Source organism: Gobio gobio (genome assembly GCF_949357685.1).
Source record: "Gobio gobio genome assembly, chromosome: 7".
Taxonomy (NCBI): Eukaryota; Metazoa; Chordata; class Actinopteri; order Cypriniformes; family Gobionidae; genus Gobio; species Gobio gobio.
Window position 1 is genome coordinate 37,706,504 of NC_137103.1, and position 16,189 is coordinate 37,722,692.

General features: G+C 43.4%; 3 protein-coding genes across 6 annotated transcripts in view; 1 reads left to right on the forward strand and 2 right to left on the reverse strand.

Moving 5' to 3' along the window:
- The window catches only part of piga (phosphatidylinositol glycan anchor biosynthesis, class A), an 882,343-nt gene that overhangs the window by 584,589 nt on the left and 281,565 nt on the right, over positions 1–16,189 (reverse strand). The window lies entirely within an intron of this gene.
- LOC307129066 (uncharacterized protein) overlaps positions 1–16,189 on the forward strand; it is a 538,951-nt gene that overhangs the window by 300,285 nt on the left and 222,477 nt on the right. The gene's annotated exons all lie outside the window — the stretch shown is intronic.
- Positions 3,186–16,016, reverse strand: gpr18 (G protein-coupled receptor 18). Of its 4 annotated transcripts, none has more exons than XM_079822560.1 (3): positions 15,734–16,016; positions 6,161–6,218; positions 3,186–5,650 (listed from the first exon to the last, which is right to left on the reverse strand). In XM_079822560.1, exon 3 carries the CDS (start codon positions 5,638–5,640, stop codon positions 4,651–4,653), a length of 990 nt encoding a protein of 329 aa, XP_079678686.1. In that variant the 5' UTR covers positions 5,641–5,650; positions 6,161–6,218; positions 15,734–16,016; the 3' UTR covers positions 3,186–4,650. The 4 variants fall into 4 exon arrangements, with proteins under 4 accessions (XP_079678686.1, XP_079678685.1, XP_079678684.1 ...); XM_079822561.1 differs by lacking the exon at positions 6,161–6,218 and having other exon boundaries at positions 3,191–3,622; positions 3,767–5,650; positions 15,734–15,839; XM_079822559.1 differs by lacking the exon at positions 6,161–6,218.

Here is a 16,189-nt window from a genome sequence, read left to right on the forward strand (position 1 = left end):
AGTCACCGGAGACTCTGCAGAGCAATATCCCACCAAACACATACCGCGGGCCCACTCTGATCATCACTTGATAGTTTGCTGACAAGCAAACTCTATTAAGCTGTCTTCAAATATGCAAAATGATATGATTTTACAATGATTACATATTCACTTCCCAGCTGGCTGGCTCCATGCAACTCCATTTGTCATTGACTATTGTGTCCAATTATATGATTAGCTCCAAACACTCCGCCACTTGGAGAGCTCTCGTGTGTTCCAGTGCACTGACTGATTCACAAACAAAGTCATTACAACATGTATTCACACATATCAAATAACAAACAGATGGCCATTGTGCGCTGGCTGATTTGTTTGTAACACGAGCGGCAGAAAAAAGGTAGTTTTTTGCTGGGCTTTGTTTAAGCACCGACTGTTTTATTCCCAGAGAGAGACATCTGGCTGCCGAGGCGGCTAAATCAACTCAAATGAAAGACAATCTTGTTTCCATTAATTTTTCCTATGGAAAAAGCACTTGTTATGAAGATTCTAAATTACTGAGAAAGCTTCCAGATAATTCATCATATGGGCTGGACAGAAGACTGCAGTTGCTCAGAGAGTGACTGTCTCCATTAACTTGCTGTGATATGGATCAGGTGGCTAAAGTGTGTGCGTGTGCGTGTGCGTGCGTGTGTGTGTGTGTGTGTGTGTGTGTTAATGTTTGCAATGCACAACTTGGAGTGATACGGTTATTCGTAATCCATTCGTCCATGACAGGTACTGAAACAATCATTTTGCTGATTGTATGTATACAGTTTCCCCAAAAAGTATTTGGACATACAAGTCACATTAAAGATATCAAACCAGGTGGCATCTGCAAACAAATTATGCTAAAGCGAACTTCCCCTTTTCAGTTGTTTTTAGCAAACTAGTCACACAGGCATTTTTAGTGGATGTAAGTAGTTCCTCTCAAGTTCACACAGGTGTCCTAGACAACTTCAACTAGTACAACTTCTATTTCAAAGTCTGTTTGAAATAGAAGTTGTTCTAGTTGTACTTTTTAATTGTGGGCTTTCCACACCACAATGAAGACACTAAAGGTACCCTAGGCGTCATTTTTCGACGCGCAGGGTACTCCATTGATTTCAATGAGAAACCTTTGGTGTCATACACAGACGCATTGGGCATGGGAATGTTGCCATTGTGACATGTTGGAGTGTGATTCTCAATTTGATCAGCCAGCATAAATTTCTTTCCATTTATTTTATTTACGCTATTTAGTAGGGCTGGGTAAAAAATATTGATTTCTCGATTTTAATCTCAAGAGAACCGTCAGGCGGCAGCGTGGAATGCACATGAACGGATCTTCTCTTCCGCATTAATACCAGTTACAGTGCGAAATAAACATGAATGAGCTTCTGGAAGTGTATTAATATACTGGACAACTTAATGAAATCCGTATCATGTCACATCGAATAGCTCAAGTGTTTCAACCGCAGAAAGATGTAAGTATAATGGCTTGTAAACAATGTCATGTAACGTCATATTTACCTCAGAAAAACCATACAGTGTCCATAAACTCGTTAGTCATCTTTAGTCCGCTAGAAAAATTAACTCTAGAGAGGAGCATTTTGCTAATTATATGCACCACATTACATAGGCTACTGATTGTCATTTTTAATGTTCTTCAATATTTAATGCATGTATGCCTATAAATAAATCTGGCAAGTGTTTATGACAGCCAAATGTTTATTTTAAAAAAACCGAATTGGAGTAGAAATATGATTATGTAATAGTTAAGTTAATATTATAACTTTGTTATTGTTTAAAAAAAATAATAATTTAGTGTAATTGAAGTGTTTGTATTCTCCCTGAGAAAAGTCTCCATGTATTGTACCTGATATATATCTAAAATAATCGATATCGAATCGAATCGAATCGAAAATTTAATCGAATCGAAAGCTTGTGAATCGAAATCGAATCGAATTGTGAAATTTGTGTCAATACCCAGCCCTACTATTTAAACCCCATTCCATCCCTAAATCTATCCATTTGTGTATTATATGATATAAAACAAAGGATATAACCGGCAGATACCAACTGTATGCACAATTTATTCAAAAAGTACAAATATTCCAAGTGTTCCGTGGCCAAACGATTGATTTGTGTGAAGAAAATCCCCAAAATGCACATGCACACATTCAAATTTTAAAAAATTGCTGCCCGAAGAAACGTTACGTCTGATTTGTGAAATTGCATTGGCTTTCGTATGTTTCGTGACCAATTGTGTCATTACGTCAGCTTTGATTGTAAAATGTCATTGGCTCTTGTGTGTCTCGTGACCGATTGTGTCATTCTCAAGAGTCAGGTGCATCATTTGAATAAGATATACTGAGTGCATTCTCGGAGCGGTGGGATCATCATTTAAGCGATTAAAACATTAAGATCAACTCTCTTCTTTACATGAAGATATCGAATGACTTCAGAAGACTTGGAATGCTACACGAGTTAATACTTCTATACTGTTTTTGGTCAATTTTTGCAATAAAAACTTGTGACTGTACTTTTATTTGCCTGTTACGTGTTTTATATTGTTTAAAAGTGGGTAGCTTTAGGGTAGGAGTTGGGTTAGTTGCTCCAAAATTTTAAAGTAGCCAAAATCATGTCTGCTTTTACAAATGCAAAGAATTAAATATGTCTTGATCTGACGCATTGGGCAAACAACGGAAATCAATGGAGTACCCTGTGCGTCGATATAGTGACGCCTAGGGGTACCTTTAGCGTCTTCATTGTGACGCTCAAGGCACTTGACCATGCTTCAGATTTTGACTTGGGAAAATTGGTTGTTATAAACTGCAGTTTCAAAAACATATCTACTGCTGTTCCATTGCAATTGTTCATTTAAACAAGTCCCACCCCAAACTCAAGCCATTGGTTGAGTCTGAAGTTGCCATGTCAGAGCCAAAAAGCGCCACAGTGTTTACACTTCAGAAAGACTAACTACTTGTTTCTACACATTAACAGTTGACAGAAGTTGGATAAAATATAGAAATAAATGTACATGTGTCAAATTTAATAATTATGCTTAATCAAGTGAAGTGCAGGGTATCCATTAAGTATATTGGTATTTGATGCATAACAGGTCCAGAGTTTAGTTTAAAATTGATATGAATGTATAAGCTCCATGATTAGTCACAAGTGGTCACTAGGGGTGGCGAGTGGGCTTCACTTTTTTATTATAAATGGTCCTGCATCGTGACATGCACTTTAAAATTGCAAATATTCCATACAGTCTCTCAATTAATATAAGGTCACAAAAGCTTTAAACATGAAGAATAATTAAAACAATGAGAAAAGAAACAGGAAATCAGCTTCTCAAAAAATAAATCAGTTCATCAGTCAGCAGACACATATTTAAGGAAAGGTAAATACACAAAGAGAAAATCACAATCCAAAACGACGAGTAGATATAATGCCACTTTCAAGTAATGTTTACATTACATGACACCACCTGATGGTGATATTGAGACAAAGCACTGTGAGAGCAGCATAAATGTGGCCTGGTCAGTAGCGCCCCCTGCTGGCACCTTATATACTACAGCAGTGGTTCCCAACCATGTTCCGGCAGACGGGAGTACACCCAACACTGCACATTTTGCATGTCTCCTTTGTATGGCACACCCATTTCAGGTCTTAAAATCTCTTCTAATGAGCTGATGAGTTGAATAATGTGTGTTTGATTAAGGAGACATGCAAAATGTGTAGTGTTGGGGTACTCCATGGGAACCACTGTACCACAGGTCAAGTTTAATGTTGTGCTGTATTTCAGTTTGGTTTCAATGTGATCAGCTTTTGTTAAAAAATGGTGCAGAATGTTTTTAATGATTATTTTAATCACATATATTTGATTAATTGGTACTTCATTATTAACTACATTCGTGAAAATAAAGTGCTGCTATGTAATTTAATTACCTTTTCCCTTTTTGGGGAATTTTAATGTGCATTACACCCCACACTGAAAAGTAGTATCTCGTTTTACACTTCTGAAAGGACCAAATATCCTAGTGTGCACTCCTTTTGAACTAACCTCATCAAAGACATTCGCTGTTTCTGAAGATCTACTTGCAATGATAAAAAAAGCATGCTTTGCAAGAGACTAACATGTTTTGCACAGATTGTGCTAAGACTGCAAAGAAAGTTTTTCAAAGGAAACTATTTCAAACACCTTGCTGTGATTATGCAACAACATTCCCAATATAAAACTCATTTTTAAAACAACAGACGCACTTGCAGCATGAAACACAACAACTCGAAACAAACAGTTTGTCTTAGGGTGTGTTCAAAAATACAGCGATACTTGCAGCACAATTGAATTAGCAATGGGTGGTGATGCATATCTGGCAGCAAAACTAAAAAAAGTGTAACTTTATGCAAATGAGCAGTAATTCAATGCAGCGACTACAAATGAAGTTACTGATGCACATGTGATTCGTCTCATGTCAGTTAACTGCAGACAAGAAGTTACTGTTACTGTGAGCAGTTTCACCGTTCAGTATGGTTTGTTTCTGTTTTGGAAAACATAATTGAGTTTGACGCATGCATTGATACTCGTTCATCTCAAACATCGACATGATTACATTCATTTTACAATGTTTTTGTCAGCTGTGTTATTGTTCAGATCATGGCACTGGTCAGGTTGCTGATTGAGCGAACACTGTTGGTGTGACGGCTCTTCCTGCGAACGCTCCTCAGGTAGTTCCTGTACAAGATCACACTGATCACACGGTCCTGAAACTGCTTCGACACGATGTAGAAGAGTATGATGTCCAGCACCGTACTCGCATTCATCAGGAAGGTGGTGAAGGCCCCCCAGGTGTTGTAACCCTGCCCACTGCTGGCCAGCAGCAAGGAAACGAAGCAGATGTGGAAAGGCACAAAGCACACAAGCACCTGAACGATCAGTGTGATGATGATCCTGATGGACTTCTGCTTGACTTTGGGCTTCAGTTTGGACGTGCGGCCGTGGATGAGGTTTTCTACGATGATTATGTAACAACCCACCATGATGCACACTGGCACCAGGAAGAAGAAGACGATACGTGCGAAGTGGACGGGATTGTCACGGCGCAAGTAGATGATGTCATGCATCTTGATGCAAGTGGTATAGTTTGAGATACGGTCTGGGTCTTCTTCCACGAAGATGAGTGGAGCCGTACTGCCTAGGGTCATGATCCAGACTCCTGCACAAGACAGCAAGGCTTTACGAACACTTTTTAGTTCTCTGGTGTGTCGTGGCTGCACTATGGCCACATAGCGATCTGTGCTAATGAGAGCGAAGAGCCACAAGGCTAGGCAGGGATAGAGCACCGTTAGTGCAGCATTAATCCTGCAGAACATGTCCCCAAAGGGCCAGTAGTCTTGACTGTAGTAGACAATTCGAAAGGGCAGCAGTAAGATAAATACCAAGTCCACTAAAGCAACATTGATCATGTAAACCGTGATGGAGTTCCGTCTTTTAGTGGTCAAGGCAAAGACCCAGAGAGCGGTCAGATTGACCACTATGCCTATGGTGAAGATAATGCCATAAAACACTAGGCTAACAGTCCGGTACACTTGGGGGACGTGACCCTCCATGATGATGGGCAAAGATGTGTTATGATCCATGATGGTTTGCCTGGTTTGATCATAAAAAAAAGAAAACAATGTAAAAAATTGTTTTACTTTTTTTCTATAGAAGCCTATTTCACAATTTTAAAAACAATGTAATAGACCTTAGACTTTACTTTACGATAGTGCCATATTTAATTTCTGACAACAATTAAAACAAGGCTCTGATGGATAGGAGTACAGTGGGCTCAATGGATTGCAGTGATGTTTAATAACATACTGATTGTTCAGCTGACTAAAATTCACACTTACAAATAATCAGAGTAATCAGAAAGTAATGTAGTATGCATATTTGGCGTGCTGTCCAAGGAGAGGTCTCTAAGCTCGGTATTTAGTCCCGAACCTAGAGTACTCCCCACGTATTTCTGGTTAGGAAAGTAACCAGGAACATAGGTCGACAGTGTATGTGTGTGTGTGTGTATATATACACATACATACATACATACATACATACATACATACAGTGGGGAGAACAAGTATTTGATACACTGCCAATTTTGCAGGTTTGCCCACTTACAAAGCATGTAGAATTCTGTAATTTGTATCAGGTACACTTGAACTGTGAGTGACGGAATCTAAAACACAAAAATCCAGAAAATCACATTGTATGATTTTTAAGTAATTCATTTGCATTTTATTTGATTATTTGTATTTGATACATCAGAAAAGCAGAACTTCATATTTGGTACAGAAACCTTTGTTTGCAATTACAGAGATCATACGTTTCCTGTAGTTCTTGAATGGTTTGCTCACACTGCAGCATGGATTTTGGCCCATTCCTCCATACAGACCTTCTCCAGATTCTTCAGGTTTCGGGCCTGTCGCTGGGCAATACAGACTTTCAGCTCCCTCCAAAGATTTTCTATTGGGTTCAGGTCTGGAGACTGGCTAGGCCACTCCAGGACCTTGAGATGCTTCTTACGGAGCCACTCCTTAGTTTCCCTGGCTGTGTGTTTCGGGTCGTTGTCATGCCGGAAGACCCAGCCACAACCCATCTTCAATGCTCTTACTGAGGGAAGGAGGTTGTTGGCCAAGATCTCGCGATATATGGCCCCAATCCATCCTCCCCTCAATACGGTGCAGTCGTCTTGTCCCCTTTGCAGAAAAGTATCCCCAAAGAATGATGTTTCCACATCCATGCTTCACGGTTGGGATGGTGTTCTTGGGGTTGTACTCATCCTTCTTCTTCCTCCAAACACAGCGAGTGGAGTTTAGACCAAAAAAAGGAGGTTGGAGTCTGTTTGATTGAGTGTGTCGACAGGTGTCTTTTATACAGGTAAGGAGTTCAAACAGGGGCAGTTAATACAGGTAATGTGTGGAGTGGAGAACAGGTGGGCTTCTTAAAGAAAAACTAACAGGTCTGTAAGATCCGGAATTCTTACTGGTTGGTAGGTGATCAAATACTTATGTCATGCAATAAAATGCAAATTAATTATTTAAAAATCATACAATGTGATTTTCTGGATTTTAGATTTCGTTTCTCACAGTTGAAGTGAACCGAACAGACCTCTACATGCTTTGAAAGTAGGAAAACCTGCAAAATTGGCAGTGCATCAAATTCTTGTTCTCCCCTCCACTGATGTTGAGTTCTTGGGTAGACATGTTATTATTGCTGACTGCTGGTTGGAATGACATGATGATTGGTTAGATCATTTAAACGTGTTCCTCGCGAACTTTGTTAATAAAACATCATATATTTCCAGCAGACAAAAATTCCATAAAACAGTTTTTGAAAGTTACGTTGTACACTGTATGCCATTTTAAAGACTAAGTCTATCCCTCACAGCCTCATTTTCAACCGTATAAAATTCAATATGGTCTCTACCCTCTACCCCTCTGTTTATTAGGGGTGTCGAAATTAATCGTTTCTTCGATGCATCATTATTCAGACGAGGACGATTCGGTATCGGTTCAGTAATAGACCATCACCGATTCTAATGTACTGATTCTTTTCTGACGTACTTTGTCACGTACGTGCTGTGTCGCGGTAGCATACAATGGCAGAGGGAGGCGAGACGCTAGTGAGAGTAATTAAAATGCTCTAACTACTTTGTCCCCTTTGATTTTGAAATTAGAAATCAAAGACTGCAATAGGAGAGCGCGCCAACATCACTGGTCAGATCATTCAGTTTCTTTACTTTTAATGAATATGATTGTATGTTGAGCACCTGCAACTTTACTTTCGGGAGTTTGTGCGTTTGCTTGATGAAGAGATACGCAGCTGCTCGTCTGCAGCGATGCGTGCTTCAATAGCACTGTCATATCTGGCTATGTTTAGCCCATTACAAGCTTACACGTAAAAAAAATTAAGCATTGTTCAACATCCAGATGCATTTAGAGTTTTGACTGTTTTGAGCGCAGACCACCTCCTGAAGTGGCTTTTAGCATTTTCTATTTGTTCTAAATGCTCCTATTGTCTTCTGTGCCCAGACTTGAGTTTTGTCTGATACATTCAAGAATTTTCTTTGAGCAGGTAAAATTAAAGGTTCAGTTCATATAACTGACTGACAAAATTGTATGAGGATGCAGTGCATCGTCAATGCATTGTGATATCGAATTGAACCGAATCGATGGCATGATAATCGTAATCGAACCGAACCAAAGACCAGTGTAGGTTCACACCCCTACTGTTTATACCAGATATTAAGATGCATTTTGGTCGATCGGATGACAAGTGGATGATGCTAATTACAGGTATAAACAGGGTCTAAAATGTTTTGAGCTTGTCCACTTTCGAACACTTCCAAAGGTAATCGAAAACACAATCGACCAGATTGCTTTCATAGTGTAAACGCTCATGTTGTTGAATGTGTTCGAAAAGCTGCAAAAGACCATCTTCTTTCCTTCTACTGACTAAGTTTAAATAAAAAAACATACCAAGCACAATGTTCTCTCACCATTCAAACACACTCACCGCATTCGGCATTCGGCATTCGGCATGCGGCTGTCAGAGCAGAAACAAAAGCTCTGGCCCAGTTTCACAGACAGGGCTTAGATTAAGCTAGCCTGGTCTAACCAGACTCTCGTACATTTCATTTCTCAATGGAGAGTCTGGCCACTCTCCATTGGCTTTTACAAGCGTTTACTTCTTGAAGGCGGGTACTCTGTTGAAGTTTAAAACTATTGGATATGCCCAGAGCCACTCTGGATCTGCCATAACCAATCGCTAACGTTTGGCCGTGACGTATGTCATCTCAAACTAGAGCACGGCATCAACGTCATCGTTCTCAGCCACCCCCTCTGTTCGCTGATTGGACCGGTAAAAATTTGTTCGGAGAAAACCTAAGAATATACCGCAGTCCCAGACGGAGTCCTGAAGGAAAATGAAAATTGAGCGGAAGTACGTAGGAGGGTGGAGCCAGGCTAAGATTAAGCCAGGACTAGGCCTTAGTTCAATTAGGACATTTACGTAGCTTTTATAAACTTGCCTTAGAAAAAAACATTACTGATGTGTCTGGGACTAGCTTAAAGGGTTAGTTCACCCAAAAATGAAAATTCTGTCATTAATTACTTACCCTCATGTCGTTCGACACCCGTAAGACCTCCGTACATCTTCGGAACACAAATGAAGATATTTTAGTTTAAATCCGATGGCTCAGAAAGGCCTCCATTGGCACAATGCACTGTACACTCTCAAGACCCATAAAATGTACTAAAGACGTCGTTACAAAGTCCATCTCACTACAGTGGTTCTACAATCATTTTATGAATCGACGAGAATAGTTTTTGTGCGCAAAAAAACCCTAAATAACGACTTATATAGTGATGACCGATTTCAAAACACTGCATCATGAAGCTTCGAAGCGTTATGAATCAGCAAGTCGAATCATGATTCGGATCGCGTGTCAAACCGCCAAACTGCTGAAATCACGTGACTTTGGCGATCCAAACCGCTGAATCGACTCACTGATTCATAACGCTTCGAAGCTTCATGATGCAGTGTTTTGAAATCGGTCATCACTATATAAGTCGTTATTTAGGGTTTTTTTGCGCACAAAAACTATTCTCGTCGATTCATAAAATGATTGTAGAACCACTGTAGTGAGATGGACTTTGTAACGACGTCTTTAGTACATTTTATGGGTCTTGAGAGTGTACAGTGCATTGTGCCAATGGAGGCCTTTCTGAGCCATCGGATTTAAACTAAAATATCTTCATTTGTGTTCCGAAGATGTACGGAGGTCTTACGGGTGTCGAACGACATGAGGGTAAGTAATTAATGACAGAATTTTCATTTTTGGGTGAACTAACCCTTTAAGCCTTGTTTGTGAAACCGGCCATGTATGTTTTTCCAGTCGTCTCTGGGCACGTTCAAATGTAAATTACAAGCTTATTTTGTCCATTAGATCGAAATATCTGGATCATTTATCCATAGACCCATTGAAATCAGGACAGAAGTGGTTGGTGGAGAGAGAAAAAAAAAAGGATTAAAACACCAGGTGTAAACAGGTATGTGTCTCCCTCATGTACTTGTGATACGATCAACTAAAATGCATCTTAATACTAGGTGTAAACAGGACCAAAGGTCTATTGCAGCTTTAGGCTAAAGTATACTTCACTTTTTATGCATACACTAGTGTCAGCGTACAGTGTGCATGACAGTTCCCTTTCGAAAGGGAACTCTCGCTGCGTCTAGCTGACGCTATGGGGAACGCCCTCGGCGTGACTGGTGTCTGAAGCTACTATCGAATCACGGCAAAGTCTTTGACCGACGTCAGCCCATGACGTCATCAACGTGCGACCCGGAAGTATAAAAGGGCGCCGTGCCAACACATACACATCTTTCTCGTCTTCAGGGACTGTCTGTTTGAACTGCTATACGAGTTAAGGTAAAACAAATTCAATTATTAATACACAGGAGTGTGTATTTACTGCCTGGGATCAAGAGCATGCACAGTCAAGTTCATTTGAAGTTGTTTGTGTGTGAGTGTGAGCGGTTTTCAATCTGAGATCGCTCCACTCTAGTCTGGCTTTTTTCCTGAGGGAAGAAAGTTTGGCATCTGGGACTGGATGATGCTGTCCCGTTCAAGCTGAGGCTGAGCGTTGGCATACATCATGGGTTCTCAGATGCAGCTCGCCGATCGTCGCGACGATCTGGCGGTTAACGAGACTAAACAGCAAGTGCTCTTAGGGATGGCTGGTGAGAGTGGTATGAATCCTCTCAGCCACCCTGACCGTGTATGCTGAGCTGATGAATGTTATGGAACGTACTGCAGGCAGGCTGCGGCTGCCATGTTGGCGCGTTAGAGGAGAGATCGCTCGTGGTAGATTGCACAATCGTTTTCTCCTTGGCCATAAACCATCAGCTCAGATGAGCCTTCCATTCCTTCTTGATCTTCTTACAGAGATCGAGAGGGCATGGAAGAATCCATATTCGACCCAATATTCATCAGCATCAGCGTTTAACTTCGCTGATGTCGAGGGGATAGGGGAATATGGATATGTGTTGAGGCTACCGACTGGCGAGGAAAGTTTGCAGACTTTTCTCGCATTTCGTGGGCATCAACACTGAGAGCTCAAACTGTGCTTTAATGGCAGGGGCATACACGGCAGCGGGTCAGGCTGGTGCTGCTTTTCACACCATGGCGGTGTTTCAGGCGTACCAGGCGGACCTGCTGGAGGATCTCGACCAGGGGGCCGGGCTGTCCCCTGAGGCGGTTGCTGAGCTGCGCCGCACCACAGATCTTGCTCTCCGGGCCACCAAGCAGACTGCTGCTGCCATCGGCCGCTCTATGGCGGCTATGGTGGTCACGGAGAGGCATCTGTGGCTGAGCCTGGCTGATATCGGGGAGAAAGAGAAAGGCTTTCTCCTCGATTCGCCGGTTTCGCCGACTGAACTTTTCGGCACCTCCGTTGAGGCGGGGGTTGGAAAGTTCAGGGAGGCGAAGGCGCGTTCAGCGGCATTTAAGACATGCATACCGCTGAGATCCGCGCCCCCACCCAGGCAGGCGGGACCTGGTCCTTCACGGTCTGAGGACCGTAGGCAGGACCAGAGAGCTAGCGTCTCCTCTCGTGCCCCCCCCTCCGTGGAGGAGCAGGGCACAGAGGAGATGGGATTCCCGGGGGGGAAAAAGGATCTGAGGGAGGTGATCCAGGACCAACGCTCTTGGCGTTGGTGATGGATCACTTCCCTTGAGGGCGGTTACATCCTAGCCCTCTCCTTTTTCCTTTTTAATGTCTTTAATGATTTTTTACCCAGGCACTTCTTACATCAGGCCTGAGGCGGGCCCATGATGAGTAGAACTATGTTCTGATGGCCCACCCGGACCTGCTCAGTGAGAACGCCCCTTTCAGGCATTCAAGGGCGGTAGAACATGGTGGTGAGAACCGCACAATGAGTCTTCGCTCAGCATGCCGCAGGTGAGAGTGGTCATTTTTGTGTATTACACTAAAAATATGTATTTCTTACAGACCCCAGGTTTCCTGTATAGAGTTGGGTATTCATCAACGACTGAACGCTGAGGCGTCAGTTGGGATGTGGATGAAGGAGGCGCGTTGCTGAGGCACCGCCACCGTTGGTAATATGTACCACTTAGGCTCTAGTAAGGCAGGTGCCAATGCTGAGGCATCAAGGTACTGCTAGCCTAGCTGGCTATCAGGTTAAAGAGGGGCAAAAACGCTCTCCTGAAGGTCGGCTGTCAATTGTAGGCCTCAGTAGGCCTCTTGAACAAGGCGCGTTTTCAGTTGGAAGGCCTCAACCAGGCCTCACTGGAGGTATGTACCGATGTGCGCATCGGGACAGCTAGCCTGGCGGCTATCAGGTTGTAGGCCTCATCAGGCCTCCCTGAAGGCCCGCTGTTAGTTGTAAGGCCTTATTAGGCCTCCCTGAGGGTGAGCTCTCAGGTTGTGATCACTACCAGAGGCAGGTTGTAGGCCTCATCAGGCCTCCCTGAAGGCCTGCTGTTTACTCTAAGACCTTACTAGGCCTTTCTGAGGGTGAGCTCCCAGATTGTGGTCACTCCCAGAGGCAGGTTGTAGGCCTCATCAGGCCTCCCTGAAGACCTGCTGTTAAATTCTAAGGTAGTAGGCCCCATCAGGCCTCCCTAAGGTGTTCCTGGGATCCAGTCATCTAAAACAGTTAAGCACGAATTGCAAACAGGTAGCAGGCCTCTCCAGGCCTCCCTAAAGGCTGATTATCTGGTAGTAGGCCTCAATAGGCCTCCCTTGAGAGCGAGTTCCTTAATCAGGATGCTCGGATAGCCTGCGTAGCTTGACTGTCGACTAGTAGGCCTCAATAGGCCTCCCTGAGGGTGAGCTCCCAGGTTGTGGTCACTCGAACAAGGTAGTAGGCCCCATCAGGCCTCCCTAAGGCGTTCCTGGGATCCAGTCATTTGATACAGTTAGCACGCATTGCAAACAGGTAGCAGGCCTCTCCAGGCCTCCCTGAAGGCTGGTTATCAGGTAGTAGGCCTTAATAGGCCTCCCTTGAGGGCGAGTTCCTTAATCAGGATGCTCGAAAAGCCTGCGTAGCTTGACTGTCGGGTAGTAGGCCTCAATAGGCCTCCCGGAGGGTGAGCTCCCAGATTGTGGTCACTCGAACAAGGTAGTAGGCCCCATCAGGCCTCCCTAATGTGTTCCTGGGACCCAGTCATTTGAAACAGTTAGCACGTATTGCAAACAGGTAGTAGGCCTCTCCAGGCCTCCCTGAAGGCTGCTTATCAGGTAGTAGGCCTTAATAGGCCTCCCTTGAGGGCGAGTTCCTTAATCAGGATGCTCGAAAAGCCTGCGTAGCTTGACTGTCGAGTCCCAGATGGTGGTCACTCGAACGAGTTAGTAGGCCCCATCAGGCCTCCCTGAGGTGTTCCTGGGACCCAGTCATTTAGCACGTATTGCAATCAGGTAGTAGGCCTCTCCAGGCCTCCCTAAAGGCTGGTTATCAGGTAGTAGGCCTTAAATAGGCCTCCCTTGAGGACGGGTTCCTTAAACAGGATGCCCGACTAGCCTGCGTAGCTTGACTGTCAAGTAGTAGGCCTCCATAGGCCTCCTTGAGAAAACAAGGGTAACCTCAGCAGGCGGTATTGCTGTCAGGTAGTAGGCCTCACTAAGGCCTCCCTGAGGACGGAGTCCCGAGCCTGGATGCTTGGGTTTCCAGCATGGCTTGCGGTTAGGTAGTAGGCCTCTATAGGCCTCCCTGGAATACCCGCTATCAAGTAGTAGGCCCACAGGGCCTCCTTGAAGTTGAAGTTCCTGAGCTAGGCACTTTGATTACCAGTTCTCTGTGAGAAATTGTGGTAGTTGGGCTTACAGCTGGAGGTTACTCGCCAGGCAGGCTCAGCTGCTCCCCTCTATGAGGGTCGTCTATGAGTGCTCAGCCGCCTGAGCCTGGTCAGACGGTCGTAGGCCTCTCATGAGGCCTCCCTGTTAGATCAGTCATTAAGGCCCTTTCGGCCTCCCTACTGCTTTGAAACACAAGCACCTGGTAGATCCTTGATTTGAGCAGGCAGACTCCCCTCGATAGCAAGGGTTGAAAAGCACTACGCTGAGTGTTGCTCTCTTGGATAACCCGTCTCTGAGTTCCGGGCTAAGTAAGACTGCCTGTGTTTCAGTCCCTTAGCTTGGACGCCCCTTGGGCACCATCCAGAGGCTCTGTTTGAACAGACAGGGTTGGCTAAACCGAAGTGTCCATAACACTTAGGGCACCAGGTCAGGCCTCCCTGGTGGCACTCGGGAGAACATTTCCCGAGTAGTGACTGGCTGGGGTTCCTTCGGGTCCCCTAGCCACATTCCCTTGAAGGGACCCCTTCTTTGGAAGTAGTGGTCCCGGGCCTTCAAGCTGTCTAGATGGAACTCCACGCAGTGCGTTAGGGTTCCGTTTAGTTGTATAGCTTGGGCTATGACCGTAGGGAGTGCTGTCACTGTCAGCCCAGGACCTGAGGGGGAATCGCTCAGGTTTTTTCTATGAATTACTTGAGTTGACAGTTGTCACTGCCAATGGGCAGACACTCCCCTCAGCATGGCGGCGTTGGTATATCGTTCCCCATAGCGTCAGCTAGACGCAGCGAGAGTTCCCTTTCGAAAGGGAACGTCTAAGGTTACGTATGTAACCTCTGTTCCCTGAGAACAGGGAACGAGCGCTGCGTCGCGTTGCCATGCTTCAGGGCCTATCTGCCATACAGTCCCTTCAGACGAGAAGATGTGTATGTGTTGGCACGGCGCCCTTTTATACTTCCGGGTCGCACGTTGATGACGTCATGGGCTGACGTCGGTCAAAGACTTTGCCGTGATTCGATAGTAGCTTCAGACACCAGTCACGCCGAGGGCGTTCCCCATAGCGTCAGCTAGACGCAGCGCTCGTTCCCTGTTCTCAGGGAACAGAGGTTACATACGTAACCTTAGACGATTTTTGTAGATTTCATTTTTTTTTTTTTTGCAGTATTTACATGGGTTGTAACACGTGGCAAACGATTGATCAAAACTGCACATGTGTAGAATGGCTGTGTACACGTACTTAGTCAAAATAAGTATACTTTCTGCTTTACTGTACATCTCACAATTTCCAACTTTATATCTAGTAATTCTGTAGTATTCTTTTTCTTGTACTTGTGACCAAATATTTTGCAATTGTGACTTTATTTCTCACAATGTGTCTTTTATATTTTTTTTTTTACTCTCTTTTTACTCCATTTTTTAACATAGTGTAATAGAATAGTAACAGAAAACACAATATAAATATACAAGTAGAACAAAAAATATCTTAAAATTACTTTTTGGGTGGTTTTGTCTTTTTTGGGCAAACTTTCCCTTTAAAACAATTCGAGGGTTTGTAAAAAAAAAAGTTATCAAAAAAGCTTTGACAACAGAAAGGAAACAGACTTCTAAAGTTAAGAGTGCTAAGATACAAAATAGGAAGAATGCCACTTTTACTACAATTCTTAGTTATTGTTTTGGCTTTTATGAATCTTGTCACAAATCTGTTCAGTATCAATTTACATCTTTCATCAAGTCATTCTTGAATATATGAATACATACTGTTGATAAATGGCCTTCATTTGACCAACAGCATTGTTTTCAGATATGATTGGCTGTTTATTTATTTTCTTTTTTTTTTTGTTCTAGAAGATTACAAAGTAAAACATTTAAAGGTACCAACCTCAGAGATCCATGTTGTTGGCATCGTAACTGTTCTGAGGGCTGTACGGGTGATGACTGTAATGTACCATCGCTGCCGAGCTTCGATCTAAGATAGAGGAAGTCATGAAGCCAATGTCTTTATTTAGATTAGAATTTTTCTTTTGGTTTCTGTGAAGCCCCTTCACTTCCTGTAATGCTTGTTCTGGTGCAGAATATATCTCAAAGGCAAACTGTATGTCATATACAGTTTGAGAGCAGTGGAAATGTAAAGATGTGACAGGTTTGGGTGCTGGTTATTGATTGGGAAAATAGGGTTTGTCACACAGCATTAGCTCTCTTGGGAGCAGCACACAGCAGGTGGCAACAGAAGGCATCTGGTGTTGAAGAGTTTTAATTAAACACAGGATGCTGAGGTTGTTGGTGTATAAACAGGAAATGAGATCTTTGTAATGTAGGCTTGAGATGGCAGCTCATC

Excerpts from the sequence above, each read along its gene's own strand:
- gpr18 (XM_079822558.1), bottom strand. The coding sequence starts at position 6,276 with ATGCAAATGAATTACTTAAAAATCATACAATGTGATTTTCTGGATTTT. Across the intron at positions 5,651-6,160 it reads TACAGAATTCTACATGCTTT|GCAAACCATCATGGATCATA; the intron begins GTAAGTGGGCAA and ends TGATCAAACCAG.